At 37.7% G+C, this 20,556-nt stretch overlaps 1 protein-coding gene across 1 annotated transcript; it reads right to left on the bottom strand.

Annotated features, from left to right (window-relative positions):
* Positions 1 to 816: 816 nt before the first annotated feature.
* On the bottom strand, positions 817 to 20,285 carry METTL11B (methyltransferase like 11B). Its single transcript, XM_008589440.1, has 4 exons — positions 19,693 to 20,285; positions 7,682 to 7,857; positions 2,078 to 2,327; positions 817 to 1,358 (listed from the first exon to the last, which is right to left on the bottom strand). Exons 1-4 carry the CDS (start codon positions 19,844 to 19,846, stop codon positions 1,087 to 1,089), a joined length of 852 nt encoding a protein of 283 aa, XP_008587662.1. The 5' UTR covers positions 19,847 to 20,285; the 3' UTR covers positions 817 to 1,086.
* Between the last annotated feature and the right edge of the window lie 271 nt (positions 20,286 to 20,556).

The raw sequence follows: 20,556 nt of genomic DNA, 5'->3' as shown, positions 1-20,556 counted from the left end.
TATCTTTCTTTCTTTTTAAAAATTTTTTAAAAATTTTAAAAAAGAAAGAAAGATACAACAATCACAGTAATTCCTTGAACTTTCAAAAGGAGAGAATACAAGTGAGGCCACCAGAGCTGGGAAAGGGGGTGGGGGGGTGTTGGGGATAGATTATTTTTGATTAAACAATGCCTTATATTAATCCAGCTAGTTCAATTTTCAAGTTTATCATTTCCTTGCCCATTTCCTTTGCTACTTCTCTTTTCAACATACATTCATTTCAATCAAGGAACCAGGAGTAGCTACAAAGAAACAAGTGATGTTGGAAGCCACTGGCTAAAATTAGATTATCAGTGACATTTACTTATATGTTGAAGACTGAAATTTCAGAGTACAACATTTTCTCCATAAAAGAGACACTTCCCTATCAATGGAATGCAGACTTTTTTAAAAAAATCAAATTACATCCATATTACATTACTGGGTAGTAAAACTGACCCAAAATAGAAAGTGAAACTGTATACTTTTTCTGCCAAGAGAAAGGCTAAAGACAAAATTAAGTAATGAACTTGTTTTCATAGGATTATTTTGACTAGTGCCTTCTTAATTAGGGGAAGATGTTTGTTCAAGAGAGGCAGTAGTACCAAAGAGGAAGGAAGTATAATGCAGCGGACATGAGGGCAGGGAAGGGAGTCTACATTTTCTCCCACCCAGCCAGTGTAACACAAATCATCAGGGACCAAGACAGTTTAGAACTTATGGGCATTGTTTCTTTTCTGTTTTCAGCACACTTGTACAGTTTAGGTGTATACAAGGAGTTTCATAAGGCACTTTTCCTGATGTTTCCCTCCAACTTTCTTACAAAAAATCCAGAGTATATGCATGTCTCATTAGAGTGTGTGCACATCTAAGTCTGTGCACATCAGAATGTGTGCATTATATCATTCGTGAAAACTTGTACCGACTACATCATCAATAATTTACAGACATGTATCATATCCCTTCTCTCCATCTCTATCTATCTGCATTACAAGGAGCATCTTGGAGCAGAGTACCCCTGTTCTAAAGCACCACTGCCCCAGTCCAGTCATTCATTCCTACTGCTGGTCAGGAGTGTCCATCACTTTGCAGTGCAAACATCCACACTGGGATGCAATGTTCTGGAAAGCCCTCCTGCTTCTCCTGGCCCAGTACCACAAGCCCACTCTTCCTAATGAGGCTCTGGAGGATGTCCATGTCCCGAGTCACACTGCTGTCAGAGAGATCGAAGATACAGCCCTCCCGAGCCACATTGTCCTTCAGAATGATGACGCCGTTCTCTTTCAGACCATCTTGGCACCGGGAAAGGAATGCGAGAAGGTCCTTATCAGTCAGGTACCCTATAGGCGGGGCCAAGTAGAAGGGGGAACAGGATGAACAGGGAGGGAGGTGAATGGAAAGAACACAGGGCTAAGAATCAGGAGACCATTTGTTCATTCATCATGAATTATTTAATAGGCCTGTTTTAGTTGCAGAAGGCTTTGAGAATTTAGATAAGAGTATACACATGCTCTTTGAAGAGGCTCAGTCCCCTGTGTGTATTTTCTACCTGGCCTATCTACTTCAGAAGCATGAGATAAACTATTGTCCATCCCATGAGTCCCTCCATGTCCCCTGGACAACCCAGCTCTATTATCACTCCTCCGTGTCTCCTACACACACACAAACACATACACGCACACGCCAAAATATAATTCACTGCTATCTCATTTCCTGAGACTTAAATCTAAGAACACCTAGTTCTGCCAATAAATGGAGATTAACCTTTTGGGGGCCTTACTTTTTAAATTTTTTAAGTATTTACATTTCAAGGATTTAGATTGGTCCAAAGGCATTCACTCCATCTTTAAAGGTAGGAATTTTCAGGCTTGTACAGAGGATGTTAGGGGAGAAATTTGGAAGACCAGAGCTTTTTGGAAGTCCACATGACACCTAAGCTTAGCTAACTGCTCTAAGCACAATGACAGCTTCATCTCCCCTTGTGTCCTCATTAGCCCCAGGTGTTGTCTCTCTAGCTGAGAAGGGGAGAAGGGCGGAGGCAATGTCATGCAGGACTAACCAGAGACCCACTGAATCCAGATGACATCGTATCTCCCAAAGGGGGGTGTGAATTCCTGCAGGCCGTAGCAGTGGTAGCTTTCTACCTTGTCCCCTTTTATCTGCAGGTAGTTCTGGGCTTCGAGGAGGAAAGATTCCATCATGTCCACCAGTTCCACGCTGTTGAAAACTGGCAACAAGACGTGCTTGCTGACCCTTCCTATCCCAGAGCCGCAATCCAAAGCGCAGTCTGTTCCAGCTCTCCCGGGCCCCTGAAGAAAGGTACCTTGTGGAATATTCCAAGTACGGAGACCCATCCTGAGTCTTGGACACTCAAATTACCTCTTTAGGTCAACTTTATTTAGGTCAACTTTATACAATAAAATGTGCCCTTTTACATGTACAATTCAATGAGTTTGGACAAATGTATATAGCAGCTATGTGTTCAGTACCACAATCAAGATATATAACATTCAATTACCTTTTTCAAAAAAAAAAAATGAACATTTTTAGTCCTGCTTTCTTTATTACACCTGAATATAGATCTTTAAAGGAAATGAAAACTAAGATTTTTAAAAAATAATATCTTAGGTTTAAATACTTTCTTCAAGAAATAGTCCATTGATATCCCCATGATGATAGAACTCTGATGACTGTAAATTTGGGTCAAATCTGCACTATAGGTTATTACTTTGTTAAAAAGAAAACAAGCCAAGTAATGATAGCTTTTCTGAGTTTTAAAATTACTTTAAAAATTTAAACTTGATGGAAACATTTCAATTCATATTGAGACGACTGAAATTTTATTTTTCCTAAAATGATTTGGGGGGCTCTAAATTATCTGCTCCTCTTGTATGAGGGAAGGGTAAATTTTGGGATCTGAGTTGAGGAATATTTATTGTTCCATTCTCAGGCTAGGGTTTTATTTTCAAGCTAGCCCTGATAGCACATAGCACATTCACGTGGATAAAAGGTGGTTTCAGCAAAGTTTCTTTGTCTCCTTTAATGCTAAAAATTGTTTTCTGCCTTTTGTACCAGAAACTACATAATTTACTGGGCACAAAACCCTGAAAACTGTTTTTTTTAAAGTAGGTCTGTGCATTAAATTAATTGAGAGTGAGGGGATGGGAAGGTGGGGTGGGGGAGGGAAAAATCAGCCAATGAAAACTTTCTCAAACTTCCTTCAATAAAATGTTAAAAATGTTCTGGTCTAAATTATCTGGTCATAATTAGAGTGGCTGCTGAATAGGTTTCGTGCTAGAAATTACAGTAACAAGATACTTGGAATTGCCAATCAAGATCTTAAGGAGAAAGCCTACTCTTGATGTCTCAGGAACTAAGGATTAAAAAAAAACATTTGGCTAAGGATCAAAGGTGAGGTACGAGCCGAGGGAAACATCAGAAAAGCTGCTTTTCGGTTCACCTAAAAGGCCTTCCTTATGCCAGAAAAGTACAATGAAGAACAAAAAGTGAAGCAATTGTGGCTTCTTTTCAAATGGAATAATAATAACCATGATTATTGAGTGCTTTTATGTACATCTATAATAATTATAATAATAAAAAAAAAACTCCACAAGATAATGACTATTATCCACATTTTGGAGATGAGAAAAGTCAGATTTCTAATATTTGCTAAAGGCAAAACTAGAATTTGAACAGGAACTGTCAGAATTCAAAGCCAGTTCCACATGAGGGATGCCACCTCAAGTGACAATTCTGATTCCATTGGTGGTGCCCGTCTAATGCTATGCTGAAGAGAATTCTAAGGCTTCATTCAAACTCAGCAGGAATGATATCTATGATCAACTAGTGATGTCTGCACTGAGTATGGGAAGGGGAAGTGGTAGTACATTGCCATGTGGCTGCCATTTCTACTTACACTATGCTGCCTCCCTCATTTAAATATAATTTAAACTAAACTAATTCATAAAAAGACCCAGTCTAAAGGTTTATGTTGTGAATGATGTTAAAGAAGCATCTTCTTTTACGTAAATTCATAACTTAAGATGGAGAAAAGTATAGGAAAATTATTATAAGCTGCTAAAAATGACTTTACTAGAAATTTGTATGCTCAATAAGAGCATACAAATTATAAATTTTTCTTATCCATTTCTACTTACACTATGCTGCCTCCCTCATTTAAATATAATTTAAACTAAACTAATTCATGAAAAGACCCAGTCTAAAGGTTTATGTTGTGAATGATGTTAAAGAAGCATCTTCTTTTAAGTAAATTCATAACTTAAGATGGAGAAAAGTATAGGAAAATTATTATAAGCTGCTAAAAATACTTTACTAGAAATTTGTATGCTCAATAAGAGCATACAAATTATAAATTTTTCTTATTGTTACTTGTCCCTAAAAGTCTCTATTGGTCATGTTGCTCTCATTAGTGTAGCAAGTGGTTTCAGAAGTAGAACCATGGAACAATAAAGCAAAAAGAACTTAGAGATTTATGCCAGAGGATTTCAAGGTTATAACAGCCAAACTTGTCTTTGTCATTGAATAGATAAACATGAAGATGCTGTAGTTTATGAGGCAGTGCCTCACCCACTCAGCCTTTCCATCATTCTCCAAGAGAACCCTTGAAGAATCTCAGCAAAACCCTAAAGTTTTTACACAGCTCATTTCTAATTCCCCTGCTTTTTCAGACAAAGAAACTGAAGCCCAGTGAAGTGCAATTTCCTAGAAAATTTTCATCCTCGAATTAGTATTTTTCATGAAGTTAGATGTGTGATATTTGACTACAGTTATTCTTGAAATATTGCTATTTATAAACACAAAAAGTTGCCTTTTACTCAAACTCTATGTACCTCTAGACTCTCCCCACTATTTCCTAGTTCCCTTTATTCCATTTCATTCTACATGGTTGGCACTGCCTCCCATATCCTGGCAACAAGGTTCTTTCTCTGTCTCTCATTCACATGCAGCTCCTCTAAGAAGGGATATTTAAAGACTGGGGCAACAGGAACAGCATCTCAGGCCTCTTGGACCCCATGACTGCCTGAAGCTATGTTGGTATTAAAACAGGATGCCCTCACGTGAATGTGACTAGAATTACATACAAGGTGCTATTTCAAAACAAGATGTTCTGTTATTTTTATTTTCACTTATTATGCCATCTTTATGGGTTCATATAAAACAGTAAAATACTATTAGAAATTTAATTTTAGTTTTCATTCTGCCTACATATTTCATTTTGAAGAGCATTATTTTAAGTTCTTCCAGTGGAGTTGGAAGTTAAAATGAAAGTGCTTCATGCCACTGCATAAAAACCATAAAATCTACAATTTTTTAGTCATCCAGTCTCTGAGAAATGTTAAAAAATAAACACCACCAAGTACTGATTACTTTTTATGAATTGCTACTTTCCCCCACTAGAAAGCTAACACTGAGGAAATTAGTAGTTATGCCATTGACATCATCTTGGTATCATTTGTTTATTTGCTAAAGTAAATACATTTGCAGCTAGTTTAAACACCTTTTCCCACTGTCCCATGTCACTAAGTGTTGAAAGGAAAGCAAAACTTTTAAATTAAACAGTCTGCCTTTTCCCAGTTGACAAGAATAAATCATGTCAGATACTCATATTCCCTAACTCCTTGTATCTTGACCTGGATACTAATTTAGCAGATTACTAAGGTCAACATACAAAAATATCATTTCTTAAAAAAGATTGTTTTTGTACTTAGTTAGAGGTCACAACTTTACAATGAGCCTTGTCTACTAAGAAGAACTCCTTATAATTGTTTGAAAGGAGCAGGCTGCCTCTTTTCCAACATAAATATGGAAGCACTAGGATGTTTCCTTTCCCAGGTCTGTGGGCGTGCTTATGGGCTCTGGCTGACCAGCATCCCTGTGGTCAGCTTGGCATTCCACACAGAGTGACAAGACAGCTGGATTACTAACTAAGCTTCTGAAATGCTTTGGGATCAAAGTCGGCCTCACCACGAGGCAAGCGGGAGGGATTGCTTTGGACCAGACTGGAGGAGCGTTGAGGTCTATGCTCCATGAAAAAAAAAAAGAAAGAAAGAAAGAAAGAAAAAAAAAGCAGAGATTGTTTTCAGCTTCATAAGACAAATGGAAAAAATATGTCATGGTTAAGAGCAGAGAGTTTGGTGTCAGACAGGCCTGGCTGGACTTAAATTCCAGCTCTGTCTCTTACTAGCTGTGTAACCATGACAACTTATTTAACCTCCCCAAGCCTCAGTTTTCACAACTGTAAAAACAGAGCTAATAATAATACTTACCACCAAGAACTGCTGTGAAGAGCAAATGAGACAAAGTTTCTCTAGTGCTCAGCAGAGTGTCTGGTCATCTCAGAATGAGCACTCAGTAAAATCAGGCAGCATCACTGATTTAGAAATACTTCAGGTTAGCCTGATCTATAAACACCCATGGCCATCATCTCTAGAATCCCTAGTCGCTTATGGCTGCAGATGATGTCCAGACACTTCAGCCTCAGTAGATCTCCCACCCTGATCACATGTTCTATACTGTCAGGCTCTGTACTCAGGCACTAAGTGCTCCAGGGAAGTTAGAGGTGAAGTGAACCTCACCTCAACACTAGGGATATTCATTATGCTTCTAAGTAGGTTGAAGCCTAACCCCAAAGACATATTTATAATGTTGCCTTTATCAGAATAAAGTGGATTCCAAATTTTAAACAAGTGACTTCATGATGAATTGGAACAAAACCTGCTCACCAGTTAGGACTTTATGACTTCAGTAGGATCAACAGCAGCTTTGTTGTGTGGGTTAAGTCTATTCTAACAACTAGATAAAGTTCCTTAAAATATAATGGATAAATTATATTAAAGCCTGTTATTATTAGTAGAAATAAATTAGATTTATTGAGTACTAATTTTGTTCATTAAAGCAAGCACTTGACATCTATTACCTCATTTAATTTTCACATTATCATATGAGGTAGGTTCTATTGTCATACCCTAGTCACAGGTGAGAAAACTGAGGCTTACTGCATTTAAGTAACAAGCCCAAGCTTGCTTATACATCGTGTAAAAGAACCATGTTGACTTTAGAGCCCAAGATTTTGGCCCCTACACTATATTACCTGTCTCTATATGACATGGAAGGAATGGGGATTCACCCAACACCAGGACCACAAAGTAATTACATTCTTTCAAAGTAAAATCTGAACAATGTATAAAATATTATAAAGGAATTCTACTGTTCATATCATTTTAAAACTGAACACAAGTATGAATCTCCTTACTACCTCTAATTTTTATTACAGAGAATCAATAAGTCAAACCAAGATCCCAAAGGGCACAATTTCTCATCAATCATTGGATGTTAACTTTTTATTTATAAGACTCTAAGAGAGATGTCCTCTTAATCCCCAAGTTCTAATATCAGCACTGCTAATTCACCTTCCCCTGAAGCATGTAAGATTAGCTAGTGCTAGGAGAGTAAAATGCCAAGTAGGACAAACCAGCAGTTTGATGTGGTCCATCTTTTCTGAATATCTTAAAACAGGTTTTCAGGCTAAATGTTTGTCTGAACCACATGGCTTTAACCTGATTTAAGTGACAACACAGAAGTGTGTGATCTCAGTGTTTGCAAGGACTTTGCCTTCTCATCAAGCTGCAATTGGATAACTCACCCCCACAAATTTTCTGAGAAATTCTCGAGAGGCCTGGATATCTGGGTTGGACAGTTCAATGAAATTTCCCATCATACCCTCTTCAGTGGCTGGTACGTCTTGGTAGAAAAGTTTAGCTCTGGCATAGAACTGCATCTCGCCGTTGATGACTTGGCTTGTTAAGGCATATAATTTTACTGAAAATAAAATATTATTAATAGACATTAATGTTTGTATGATAGAATAAGTTCAATGTTATCATGCGTTGTATTTCCTTTTAAAAGCCCACGTGCTATGGAGGAAAGTACTGGTTTGGAGACAAAAGATCTGAGTTTGAGTTCTGGCTAAGTGACTTACTTGCTACGTAACACTGGGAAAACTTCTTAACCCCTCTGATCTTTAGGTATCTCATCTATAAATCACAATCATGGCATTTCCATGATTTAATAACTCTATAGTTTAATAAACATACAGCTTATCACTCTATTTAAAAAAAAGTTTACCAGTGTTTGCTACAGTAGAATAAAGAATGTCGTTAGTTTCATAGTGAGTTTTATCTCCAAGGTCCAAATGTTTTATGAGAATTTTCTCATTAATCTTACTTCTAATCACAAGGTAGGGGTAGCTATTTTTTCATCTCTTTTTCAGGCAACACATATCTAAGTGTGTCTTTATACCACCATTACGGAGATGGACTTGAGCTCTATCTTCTTAAAATAAAATAGTAAAAAGAGATGTAGTAGTTATTGAACAACTATCCTATACCAGGTAGTGTACTAGGCACATTCACATGAACTTTGCTATTTTATTATTTCAAAAAATGCAGGAGGTATTATTTTAGGACATTTATTTTTAGAAAAACATATGTTCCAACTCACTGAAGGGTTACTGAGAATGCATATAAGTCTCTTTTACAAATCAAAACTCACCCATGCAGATATAAAATATTTTCATTAGAACAAATGATAGAAACTGGATGCAAAGGAGGAACTTCTGATTCAAAATCATAGGTCAAATACATACAATTGTTTTACCTCCCTCCCAATACTCCCTGAGAATTTTTTTAATAGGCGAAACCCACAACAGTGAAGAAAATTAGAGGAGATCACCAATGGATTCATGATTTCAATAAATTTCTGGAAGACAAAAAGCAGATAGAACAAAGCTAAAGAATTTGCAGACTAGAATAATTGCAAGAAGAAATTACATTTCAGACTTGGAGCCAATAGGAGACAATGTAAGAATGAGAATAAAAGCCAAAAACATAAGAGAGTTAATCAAAAGCCTATCTACAGAACAACCATGTGAGGGGACAAGTGCACCCTCCAGAAAGCAACAGGCAGCACAGCTATAATCCTGGAAGAAAAAAAAGTCTCTTCTCTAAGTAAATAAATACATAAACAAACTACCTACACAGAACCAGATCAGTCAGCACTGGAATCCTGGAACACTGCTAATTTTGGCATATAGAAGATTCTAAGCACCTCACTTTCTCACACTCATCAGAGTCTGGTAAGTTCTACCTGCACATGTAAAGTTTCTTTTTATCCTTTCTACTTAGAGGACAATCAGCACTGGAATCCTGGAACACTGCTAATTTTGGCATATAGAAGATTCTAAGCACCTCACTTGCTCACACTCATCAGAGTCTGGTAAGTTCTACCTGCACATGTAAAGTTTCTTTTTATCCTTTCTACTTAGAGGACAATAATATAACAGAGAAAACCTTATCCTTTGCCTAGAATCATTTACCTTGTCCTTTATTCCTAAATGCATATAAACAATGATCTCCAAACACATGAGATTAAAATAGCACCTGCAAGAAAAAGATAATCAGAATTGACCCCAAAGGAAATAAAAAATAATTCAGGAAATGGATGAGAAGTTAAGCCAAAACACAAGAAAAAACTTATAGATCCTTGAAGAGATATGAGGACTCATAAATCCATAAATCAAAGATAAAGTGCCAATAAAATGATAATTCAAAGAATAACAAAGAATTCTTAGAAATTAAAATTTTGATTACCAAAATTTTTAAAATATAAAACAAAAGGACATAAAACAAAAAGACAGATATGAAAAACAGAAGCAAATAGACTAGACTTATAAAGACAATGCTGGAGGGCCAACATCAAGCTAATTAGGACTCCAGAAAACTAATAAAATAAAGTGAAGAAAATGATTAAAGAAATAATAGAAGAAAATCTCCCCAAACTGAAAGAGATTGTAAGATCCAACAAGTATTGTGCAGCATGGATTTTTCAGTAAGGTACATTTACACATATCCTTAAGAAACTTCAAAAAATAAAGAGTAATAAGAAGATCCTAAAGTCATTTAGAAGGGGGGAAATTGACCTTCAAAATGGGTCACCAGATTTAGCAAATAAAAATACAGGACTCACAGTTAGATTTAAATTTCACATAAACAATGAATAATTTCTTTTTTTTTTTTTTTTTGTCCTTTTTGAGACCGGCCACACCACGTTCAGCCAGTGAGCACTGTAAGCTCACCGGTCATCCCTATATAGGATCCGAACCCGCGACGGGAGCGCTGCTGCACTCCCAGCGCCACACTCTCCCGAGTGCGCCACGGGCTTGGCCCAATGAATAATTTCTTAATGTAAGTATTCCTGAAATACTGCACATTGCATGGGAAATACTTATACCAAAAATTATTTGTTGATTATGATAAATTCAAATTTAGCTGGCATTGAGTATTTTATTTGGCAATCCTATATTCAAAGGACTAGAATCAGGCTTATATCACAGATCTTATCACTGGAAAACAATGGTGCAGAGCCATTTTGGAGCTAAATTTAATACCCAGCCAAACTGTCAAGGAATATTTGAATTTATTGTTATAAATTTATTCCTCAGAAGTTTCTTGAAGCTACATTCCAGCACAACAAGGGTTAAAATCAAGAGAAGATTCATGATGAAAGATCATGTAATTAACCCAGGAATCAGGTGAAAAAAAATCCCAAAATGACAGTTCTGGAAGGAAATTAGTTTATATTACAAGAGAAAATATAGGCTTCAAAAATAACTTCAAGAAGTAGAATGACCTGGATCCCAGGCAATAGAGTAGGCAAGAAGCAAGGAGATATTAGTAATTTTCTAAGGAAGACATATTTTTAACTCAATCAGCAAAAATAAAAGACAGGTGAAATCTCCAAGCAAAATATACAGTAGTTCATGATAAATGAATGAGGTGATGGTTACAGTAACTACCCTGACCCAATCATAATACATAATATATATGTACCAAAACATCAGATTGTACCCCCAAAGCATATACAATTATGATGTGTCAATAAAATAAATAAATAATATATATGGTGGTTCAAAAATGTTATGATCAGAGCATGAAGCAAACCAAAACATGGCATATTTTTGAGCAGAAGGAATCTAAGGGAAAAATAATAATCTATTTAACCTTAACTAGGAGCATTTTTCTCCAGACAACCCCAAGATTGTAATATTGGACTGGTGTACTATTTGCCTCTGAATTGAACAACAATTACATAGTCCCAAATTTTGGTTCTAAAAGTTAAAAATTCAATAAACACCATTTATATCATTATCAATATGTTCCATCTATGGAGTTAATCAGCATTAACAACTTGAAGACACTGGAGCCAAAGTATGCACCCATAGTGAGCATAGATTTCCTGAAGAGAATACAAGAATCAGTTTCAATGTACATTGTTTTCTGGGATGAACAATGTTATACACTATACCCCTCATACATATTAACATATACATAGATGGTTATTTTAAAAAAAGAAATACTTTTTAAAAGTTTTAATAAGTACATAGCTTTTTTTTTTTTTTTACTATTTTATATACCTATCTGCTACTTATTAAGAAAATACAACATTAAAAAGAAAGCTCTCATGTTCAAAAACATTGAGAATCACCAACCTACACCAATCTCCCTTCCCTGGCACTTGGTAAAGTATTGCTTAAATAGCAGGTGGCTCATTAAATGCTTATAAATTCAACAGGGGTGACAAAAATCAGGCATCACTATCAAAATAATGACTGTTCCAAATTCTTCTGAATGTCTCAGAAAATCAGGCTAGGAAATCACAGCTCACAGAGTCTACCCAGGGTTGAATGTTGCTCTGGAATCACTGGCAAGCCACAGCCTAGTGCTCTTCTTGATCCAACCAAAGCAGCAAAGCAGCCACACTCATCATCACCTGCTTAAGTCAACTAGTTGGTACAGTCTATTAAAACCCTTAATCTGGAAATGGGCATGGTCCATTATACCAGCAACTTTTAGAACACAAGTGAATGCCAAGCTCAGCAGGCATCAGACTCAATAGGTAGGCTTTTATGGTTATGGGCTTGAGTTCTCATTCTCACCTAATTGACAGCAGCATTTCACTAAAAAAGATATATGAGGTGTCATGGCCAACCCTGGTTCTCCCCTCCTGATAGCTCCTGAAATGGTGCATGTTGCCTCAGATAAGGAGGCAGTCAGTCACCAGCCCATGCCTTTTTACCATAGAAATACATCTAGTGGCTTGTTCTCATAGAATTGCAATGTTTCTGTGAAATTTGGGGTAGCCTAAGATAGAGACTAGACACTCTATTAGTTTTTGATACAATATGATACTTATTTCTTGACCTACATTATAAGCTAAACTCCCAAGGACCTTCCAACTGCTTACTCATTACAAAAAGAAAAATAGAGTACAAGTTCATTTATTCTGAAGGAAAATAAAGGTCTCGTGAACTTTCTAGGAAATGTGAAAATCCAAAAGGGTCTGCACTAGGGCTGGCTGGTTAGCTTAGTTGGTTAGAGCACAGCCTTATAACAACAAGGTCACAGGTTCAGATCCCCGTACTGGTCAGCAGCCTCCCCACCCACCCCCCAAAAAAGAAAAAGAAAAACCAAGAGAGTATACACTGAGAGACAATTCATCCGTGACTCAGTTATTAAACACCAATACAACACTCAGGAAACAAGAAACATAAAGCCTAAATTCTCCATCATGGAGATTACAAACTAGCAAGGGGGAGTTAAGTCCTACATCACTGCATGCACAATAAACAGTTCAAACACCAATTGCCTTGGGGGTTCAGCAGATGCCTGCAAGTAGAAGCAATTAGGGAAAGATTCGAAAAAGACCTTAGCCACGATGGATGCTTTTTATTTTGGTTGGCAAAAAATAAGGAGGAAGGGAATTCCACAAGGTGTGGATAAAACTGGATTTTTATTCTGGATAAAACTCAGAGTTTTCAAATATCTCTTTTTAAAAACTCTTTTGCAAGTAGCAAAAGAATTTTATTGCTCAAGTTGGCCACTTCTGCCTCTAAGATGTGAAGAAATGAGTTTACTTTGAGATGATGTTTACTTGATGACTTTTGCTGTCTTTTGATAGAAAAATTTTGAGAAAAAAAGAGTAATCACTCAAAATCTTACTATAGACCTGAAAAGAGACATTGACCCAATATATGAGACAGATCCAAAAAGTCAAGGCATTGGGGAGGAATCAAGATGGTGGAATAGACGGTCCCCAGCGTCACTCTCTCCCACAATCGACAAATTTACAACTATTAAAAAGCAGCAACTGCCAAGCTTGGGCCACTAGAGCTCAGGGGAAGAGGAGGAGAGACTTGCAGAGTTCATGAAGATGGAAGAAGCCGCCATGAGAGAAAGAAGGGACCACTCCGACGGTTTTGAGCCCCGGCCATTTGAAGGCTGGCCCTGTTGAGCACATGGAGCAAGAGCTGGCAAAAACTGCAGCTGTGTGCTTTGGATGAAGTTGCTTGGAGACATCAGGGGAGAAGAGGGCCTTGGTGGCCCCTAGGCCAGAAGGACCACTGACAGGTTTCCCATGAACCCACATAGGAGAAAGGGGAAACAGATAACTGAAAAAAGGAGCCACTCAAAGGCCACTCAGCGACAACCAAGCCACCTCAGAAGCCCCCCAGGCTCTGGAGCTCGAGTAAGGGGGCCAAGGGCCTCAGCCATGCACCACCCTCCACAACCATGTCAGTGAAGGAGCCAGCTGTGGGCCAGCCCCACCGCCCCCAGCTCCACCTTCCCCCCCCTCTTCTCCCCCTCCCCCTCCCCTTCTCCGTACTCTGCAACATCTTTGAATGCAAAACATAATAATAATGATAAATTAATTAATTTTAATAAACATCAAGGCAATATTACTCAAGTTGCCAATAAGATGAAGACTTTCTGACAAACAGGAAATTTTGTTAATAGTTAAGTGCTTATCTTTGCTGAGTACCTTCTTTCTTTTTTCTATTTTTTAATGATTATATATACCTATTTTAGTTTTTTTATTCCAGATGCTAGGCCTGTCTGTCAACTGAAAATTGACCTAACAGTCTCCAGAGGATAGGTAGGATAGGTTTAGACAGTAATGTGAAATGATTTTAGACTAAGAATATTGAATCCAGTTAGTCCTTTATTTCATAAGAGAAAAAAAGCTTAATTAGGAGATAGACTTATAGATGGTAAGACCTTCCATAAAAGAGATTTGCAGATGAGCACTTTGCAATCCAGCCTTTAAAGAGGTAACGGTAAAGATAGGGAAGAAAGAAGGAAAGAAGGAAGGGAGGGAGGGAGAGAATGAAGAAAAGTGTCTTGGAATAAGACATGCCTGGATTTGTTTGCCACCTCTGACACTAGTTAGCTGCATAACCTTTAGTAGGTTACATAACTCATGTGAGCTTCAGTTACTTCTTCTATAAAATGAGGTAATGATATAATCTTACAAGATTGTCGAGATTATTAACTGAGATAATGCATGTGAAAGTACCTACTATGGTGCTTGGTTTAGAATAAGAGCTCAATAAATGCTACCTCCCTTACTCTATTTTTCACCAACAGGGGGAGGGGGAGATGTGGGACTTTATCAGTGTTTCTGGTAGAATCCAAAGGTCTGGGTGTGCCAGGATGCTGTCATTTGCAAGTGTCTGGATTGCCCAGAGAGGCCCTCTAGGTTTTACTCGTTCTCTGTAGGCTTTAGGCGTCTGGTGTTTCTTGTCTGTAAAATAATGCATTGCCTACCTGAAAGTTTTAGAGGGCTTTTTTTCTTTTCAACTGAAGACAAGTTCAGTGTGTCTTAACTTTTTTCTAGGCTTCAACCCAAATGAGGTAACCAAAGGTGGGGAATGACATCATGCTAGGCACTTTCGTATCATCTCTTCACATTATCTCTTTTAATCCTCAAAATGATTTTGTAAGACTGGAGTTACAATAATTATTTTAAAATGAGCAATGAGAGAATCAGAATGACAGTACCTCATTCAATATCACATAGAAAAGAAGTAGTATGTATAGTAGGTCCTAATGCATGCCTACTCAAATGCAAAGCTTTTGGGTTTTCTGCTAACCCACATGGAATCATTATTCTAAATATGAAGTTAGGCTAAGCCTTCGTATGTATAGTAGGTCCTAATGCATGCCTACTCAAATGCAAAGCTTTTGGGTTTTCTGCTAAACCACATGGAATCATTATTCTAAATATGAAGTCAGGCTAAGCCTTTAACAATGTCCAGGAGTAAAAGGCTCTTGCTCAATAATGTAATTAACAAATATTTATTGACTTCCATATATTCAGAAATGTGGATAGCACTAGGAGAATTATTAAAGGTTAATATGTGAACATCTCCAGCTGGGCTGAATATGAGCGTAAGCCTCTTTGAGCACTGGTGTACAAAGTGGAGATTTACACTGACTTGTTTTCTAATTCTACTTTCTAATTGTTCACAAACAATCGCTTTTGGAAAATTGATTCACTCCAAGCCTCCAATTGAACTTTAGCTGCTATAACTAGGTTATATGAGCCTACTCATTGGCCTGCCTATCTTGATGATCTCGATGGAAAGACAATGCTCTTCACAGAATATATTTTCTATTTCTGTCAAATCAAAAAACATGGCAAAACTTGTATTGCTACCCACATTAGTCAAGTGTCCACTTCTATTGGGAGGCAGTATGACATACTGATTTAAAAAGGACTCTAGAGTTAAGTTGCCTGGGTTCTAATTCTGCTCCATCACTCACCTCAAAATCTTTAGCAAGTTACTTAACTCCTCTGTGCATCATTTCCTCAAATGTAAGATGGGGAAATAACAGCACACCTCATAGGGATGTTGTGCAGATGAACTGAGATACTATATGCAAAACACTGAGAACAGTGATAGGCTTGTTCCCATTTCTTTCTGAAGATCTGTTATGTTCAACAGCATAGCTAAGTCTTCCACTGGAGACTTTCAGTATGTATGTCCTTGTTATTCCATGAATCTCTGAAGCTAGCCAGGGATGTTTCAGCAAATTTCTCCATGACCAAATGTCACCACATAGTGTGCTGGAATAAGACTGGCTGCCTAACACAGGCAGCTGGAGGGAGGAAGGAAGGAAAGAAGGAATCAAAGAGTCTGGTTAGCCACCGTTCTTTCCATAATTACCCCAAACAACAAACTCTCTGTGCAGACCCTACAGGAGGGGTGCCCCAACCTTTTTGAAAGAAGGGCTTTATTTTCATTTCTATGAAATCTTGAAATCATCAAGAGTAGGATAAGGCAATTCTAAAACACCTCAGTTGAGCTGGGGAGGGAGCATCTCTGCTGACTAGGTTTTATTTATAAACTGAAAACCATAATACCCTCTGCAGCCTGAAAACTCTCATATATTGCATTAAGTTTATTTCCTTGGTAATGCCTGTTCTAGAGAATGCTACATGGCCACTTTAAAAGAGGCCTAGCTCGGAGGAAGGAAAGGAAGAAACTAATACTGGGGATTGACTACTTTGACACATATAATCCTTTCAACAGCTCTACTATAGTTTTGAGGAATATAATGCTCAGAGACTTTAGTTAGTAACTTGCAGAGGTCAGTTCTCTAGTCATAGAAATGCAAAAATTTAAACTCTGGACTCTAGTGACCTGCAAGTAATTATTACTCAGAGGCCATTTAATTCATTTAAATTACTTATTGAGTTCTTTCTATGTGCCTGGAACCATGGTAAATGCTAAATATATAGATCTAGAAGAGGGAAAAATAGATGAGTCTCTACTCTCATAGAAACAAGAGTCCAATCAGGGAACAAATACATGCAAATGCATTCCATAAATATAAGTTATAATCTCCTGGGCCAAAAACCAAGGGTTAAGTGAGTTAATCAAGGATTGGGGAAAGCATTCTAATTGGATAAAAGTTACACTGGCAGACAAGACTTATATGCTGATTCCTTTCTGAATGCTCAGTTTCTGCCATGAAAAGAAAAATCTGGAAAATATCTGAGTATTCACAGAACGAATAGACTGTCTTCCATGTGCCCTTAATTCAAAGTTTTTGAACATAAATAAAAAGTTATTTGTAGACTTGCCTCCATTACCAGACTGTAAAATTCTGAAGAACAGAAACTGTGTCTTATTAATGTTTGAATCTTCTCCAGTGCACAGTACTTTGTACAATAATGAGAGTTCCATAAATGTCTCTTGCATTGAATATGACTGAACTGATCAGAAAGAAGAAATGTCTGGTGTTTCTATCTCTAAAAAGCCTTGTGGCAAAATCATTTATTAGTGACCAAATATACATGTACTCCCCTCACATTGCCCAGCATCCGTGTAGTTCTGGACAATGGACTCTAAACAGATGGAAAGCATGACCTTTGGGCTGAATTATTTAAGAGCTAACAGACAAAACTTTAGCTGCTCTCTTTCCTTGCCTTGGTGACTGGTGATGCTCTAGCTGGTACAGCCTCTATCATCCTGGCTTCCTGAATGCCTGTGTGGAATAAGCCGCCCTTCCCCACTTCCAATAAGGCATGTTGAAAATGATGTAGCAAGTGTAAAAAATAAATTTTATATATTCAATCATCAATATTTCAGGGCTAATTTGTTATTGCAGCATAGCCTACTTCATACTGACTAATATAGCCCTCAGTCAAAGAGATATTACGGATGGGACTAGCTCTGTGGCGCTCAGGGAAAATGAATACCTGAGCTAGATTATCAAGGTCAGAGAAAATAAGCAGTGGCCATTTATGGAAAACTGCAACAAATTAAAAAGAAGTCAGCTTTGGCTTAGACTAATGGTTTACAAACTGTGTATGGAATCCAATAGGTGTTATAGAAGTGTTCCAAAAGCCACTGGTGAGGCAAAGAGGATAGATCAAGAAAAGACCCCTGTGCCCAATCCTAAGCAGAAAAGTTTCACTCTTTCCTTTTGGATTCCATGAAATATTTTGTCAGAGAGTTTGCCTTTTAATAATAATGTTTTTTAAAAGGTTGGTAATCATTGATAAACCATCAGCACATTCACAGAGTAGAAAAGCAGATCAAATCAAAATGACTATAAAATCAAAATTATTATACTGGGTAAAAAAAAGTACTGAGGCCAAATATAAAGTGTAGACTACTTGTCCAAAATTAATTTTTATCTGGTTTTCAGAAGAGACTGTTTTATTCTTACTTTTTAATTCTTCCTCTTCCTAGTAATTATTTTTAAAGTTCATCTGTCATCCATCCCTTAGTTGAGTCTCTTCTCAGTAGTGTAATTGATATCTTCTTTCTCCAGTCTAATGCACCTGAGTCTACCAAACTACTTTTATTGAGGTATGGCCTGAAGAGTGTGTCCAGGAAAGTAACACTCTGCCAATGTATAGAGTGACCAGAACATCATCGTTTTCCAAGTGAACTGCTCTAATTTTCCATTTAAATATAGATGATATATATTACATGAAATATATAATTATATTATATATTATATTCCTAAAAGAATTACTTATGGGTAGTGCGATCTGCCAGAAAGAGCCCTAGACTTTGGTTCTTGCTTTAGTATTACTTTTCTTTTTTTAGTATTACTCTATCTAGATTAGATATTATCATCTCTGAATTTTCTTTCCCTCATTTGAAAAAATAAAATGGGAGGGAGTAGGTGGGAAAATGCGAGGAAAAAATAATGATACTTAGCCTATCTATCCCATAGCATGTCTGTGAGGATCAAATAAAGTCATAGGTGAAAAACTTTTTTACAAGACAGCTGCGTAAATATGAAATGAAGATATTTGTATGTCTAGAATTAAAGATCCCTCAGAAATGGATCTATAAAAAGAAACTTTGGTAGGCTGCTAGCATCCAGTTTTTTGAATGCAAAACAAAGAATTACATAGCTCCTTCCACAGCTGGAAATCCTGGCCACATCCAGTGCACAATGGGGCTCTCAGACAACCTTAAGAAAACAGACTGAGGCGGATACACAGTGTTCCTGCTTTCACTGGAGGAAAGTATAAATCCAAGGGGTGTGGGTACTCTCTAATCATTAAGTTCTTTCCTCTTCAATGCTGTTTAGAGTACACTGAAGTAACTTACTTTTACAGCAACTGAGAAAGGTAGCACAGACAAACCAGATAAGCTTTTTATTGCTCTATTGTGCAATTCCCTAAAAACTAGAGAAAACATGAAAATGGAGACAGACTACTGCCCCAGTTTTTTTCTTAATATCAAAGACCAAACTAAAATCTGCTCCTTTTAGGCTCTCTGATTATTTGTGTCACTCAAGAAGGCCAGAAGGATTATGTGTAAGGACTCAAATTCCAAGTACGTTTTGATCTATTATTATTTAGTCTTCCTTTTTAACTCATACTTGATATACTATTGCATTAATATTCTCATTGTTGAGTTACCTAATTTTCCCAACACTAAATTTTTGGAAATATTAAAAATGTCCTTTAAAAACTCAATAAATGAGTTCTACAAGCCTGTTACTCAGGCAACTGACACCCAGTGAAGCAAATCATCCAGTGAAGCAAACGCTTTGCCTGAGGGTGCATGGAAATCCCCAAATAGAGTCCTGACTCTCCAGACAGTGCTTGATCTTTGTACTCGCCATAAAAAAATGCCATTGAAATATTTCAGCCCACTGACATTGGTTGTAGATTCATTTTATCTAAAAAGTATCCTTGCTCTAACTTCTCTTTCCCAAGCCCCACAACCTCACACAATCCTTTCAGTCACTTCTTGTCCCTATCGAGTAGCTCTGACTCACTTACCCAGGGGAATTTTTTCCAGCAGGTAGAGATAGCTCTGAAAGAAGTCGTTGCAAATGGCTTTGTGAAGGATAAAGGACATGCTATGTCGACAGAGTTCATCGTCGGTCTTCTGCCAGCGGGATCTAAAGGCAAAGTGGGCTCCCAAGTAGGCCATGGTGAAGGGGGTTAATAATTCCTACAGAGAAAGGAAGTTGGCCTGGCTCTTTCTTTGAATTAGGCTTCTCTTCTTAAACGAACTTGAGACTGTCATTTTAAACCAGAGGACTCTGTCTATCTATATCAGGACAGGGCGGTAGTCATGGGTTGTTGGGGGGAGGGACAGCAGACATGGGGAGGTCAGGCTCTTGGCACATCCACCATCTGATTGCTTGGGTGACACCACTCCAAGCCAGCAGGTGCTAAGTAAAGATGAAAACAGGCTGAGAGAGATCCTGCTTCATGCAGGAAAAAGCATGCCTCCCTCCCTTAACTGCCACTTCAATCAGGCATGAGCACAGCCCGCTAACACCCTGAATATTTGCTTTAATTTGATTCCTAAATTGGAATAGCCTAATTTCCATTTCAAAGAGTGGTGAATATTTTATAGGAGATCCTGTTCCCTGATTTCCATCACTCCTCCTGGAAGACTAAATTCTCAAGTTACAAGGACCCTTCAAAGTCATCTTAGCCAACCACACTCCCTTCATCAGTACAATCTCTCCCAAATTATTTCATATATGTGCTTCTCATGTTTAAAGATCTTCAAGAGACGCAATTATCTAAAAGCCGTTTTGATGTTAAATACTCATACCCGGGCCGGCCCGGTGGCGCACTGGATAGTGCGCCGCTTGGGAAGCGCGGCGGCGGCCCCGCCCGCGGGCGGGG

Source organism: Galeopterus variegatus, unplaced genomic scaffold (assembly GCF_000696425.1).
Source record: "Galeopterus variegatus unplaced genomic scaffold, G_variegatus-3.0.2 Scaffold5449, whole genome shotgun sequence".
Lineage (NCBI taxonomy): Eukaryota > Metazoa > Chordata > Mammalia > Dermoptera > Cynocephalidae > Galeopterus > Galeopterus variegatus.
The sequence above is the reverse complement of the archived record's forward strand: the minus strand, read 5'-3'. Positions and strand labels throughout refer to the sequence as shown.

Bases quoted from the DNA above. Each gene is read 5' to 3' on its own strand.
- METTL11B (XM_008589440.1), bottom strand. From the start codon at position 19,846: ATGGCCTACTTGGGAGCCCACTTTGCCTTTAGATCCCGCTGGCAGAAG. The intron at 7,858-19,692 runs GTAAGTGAGTCA...TTTTATTTTCAG, and splicing joins GCTGGAAAAAATTCCCCTGG to TAAAATTATATGCCTTAACA. The intron at 2,328-7,681 runs GTGAGTTATCCA...ACCTTTCTTCAG, and splicing joins TTCTCAGAAAATTTGTGGGG to GGGCCCGGGAGAGCTGGAAC.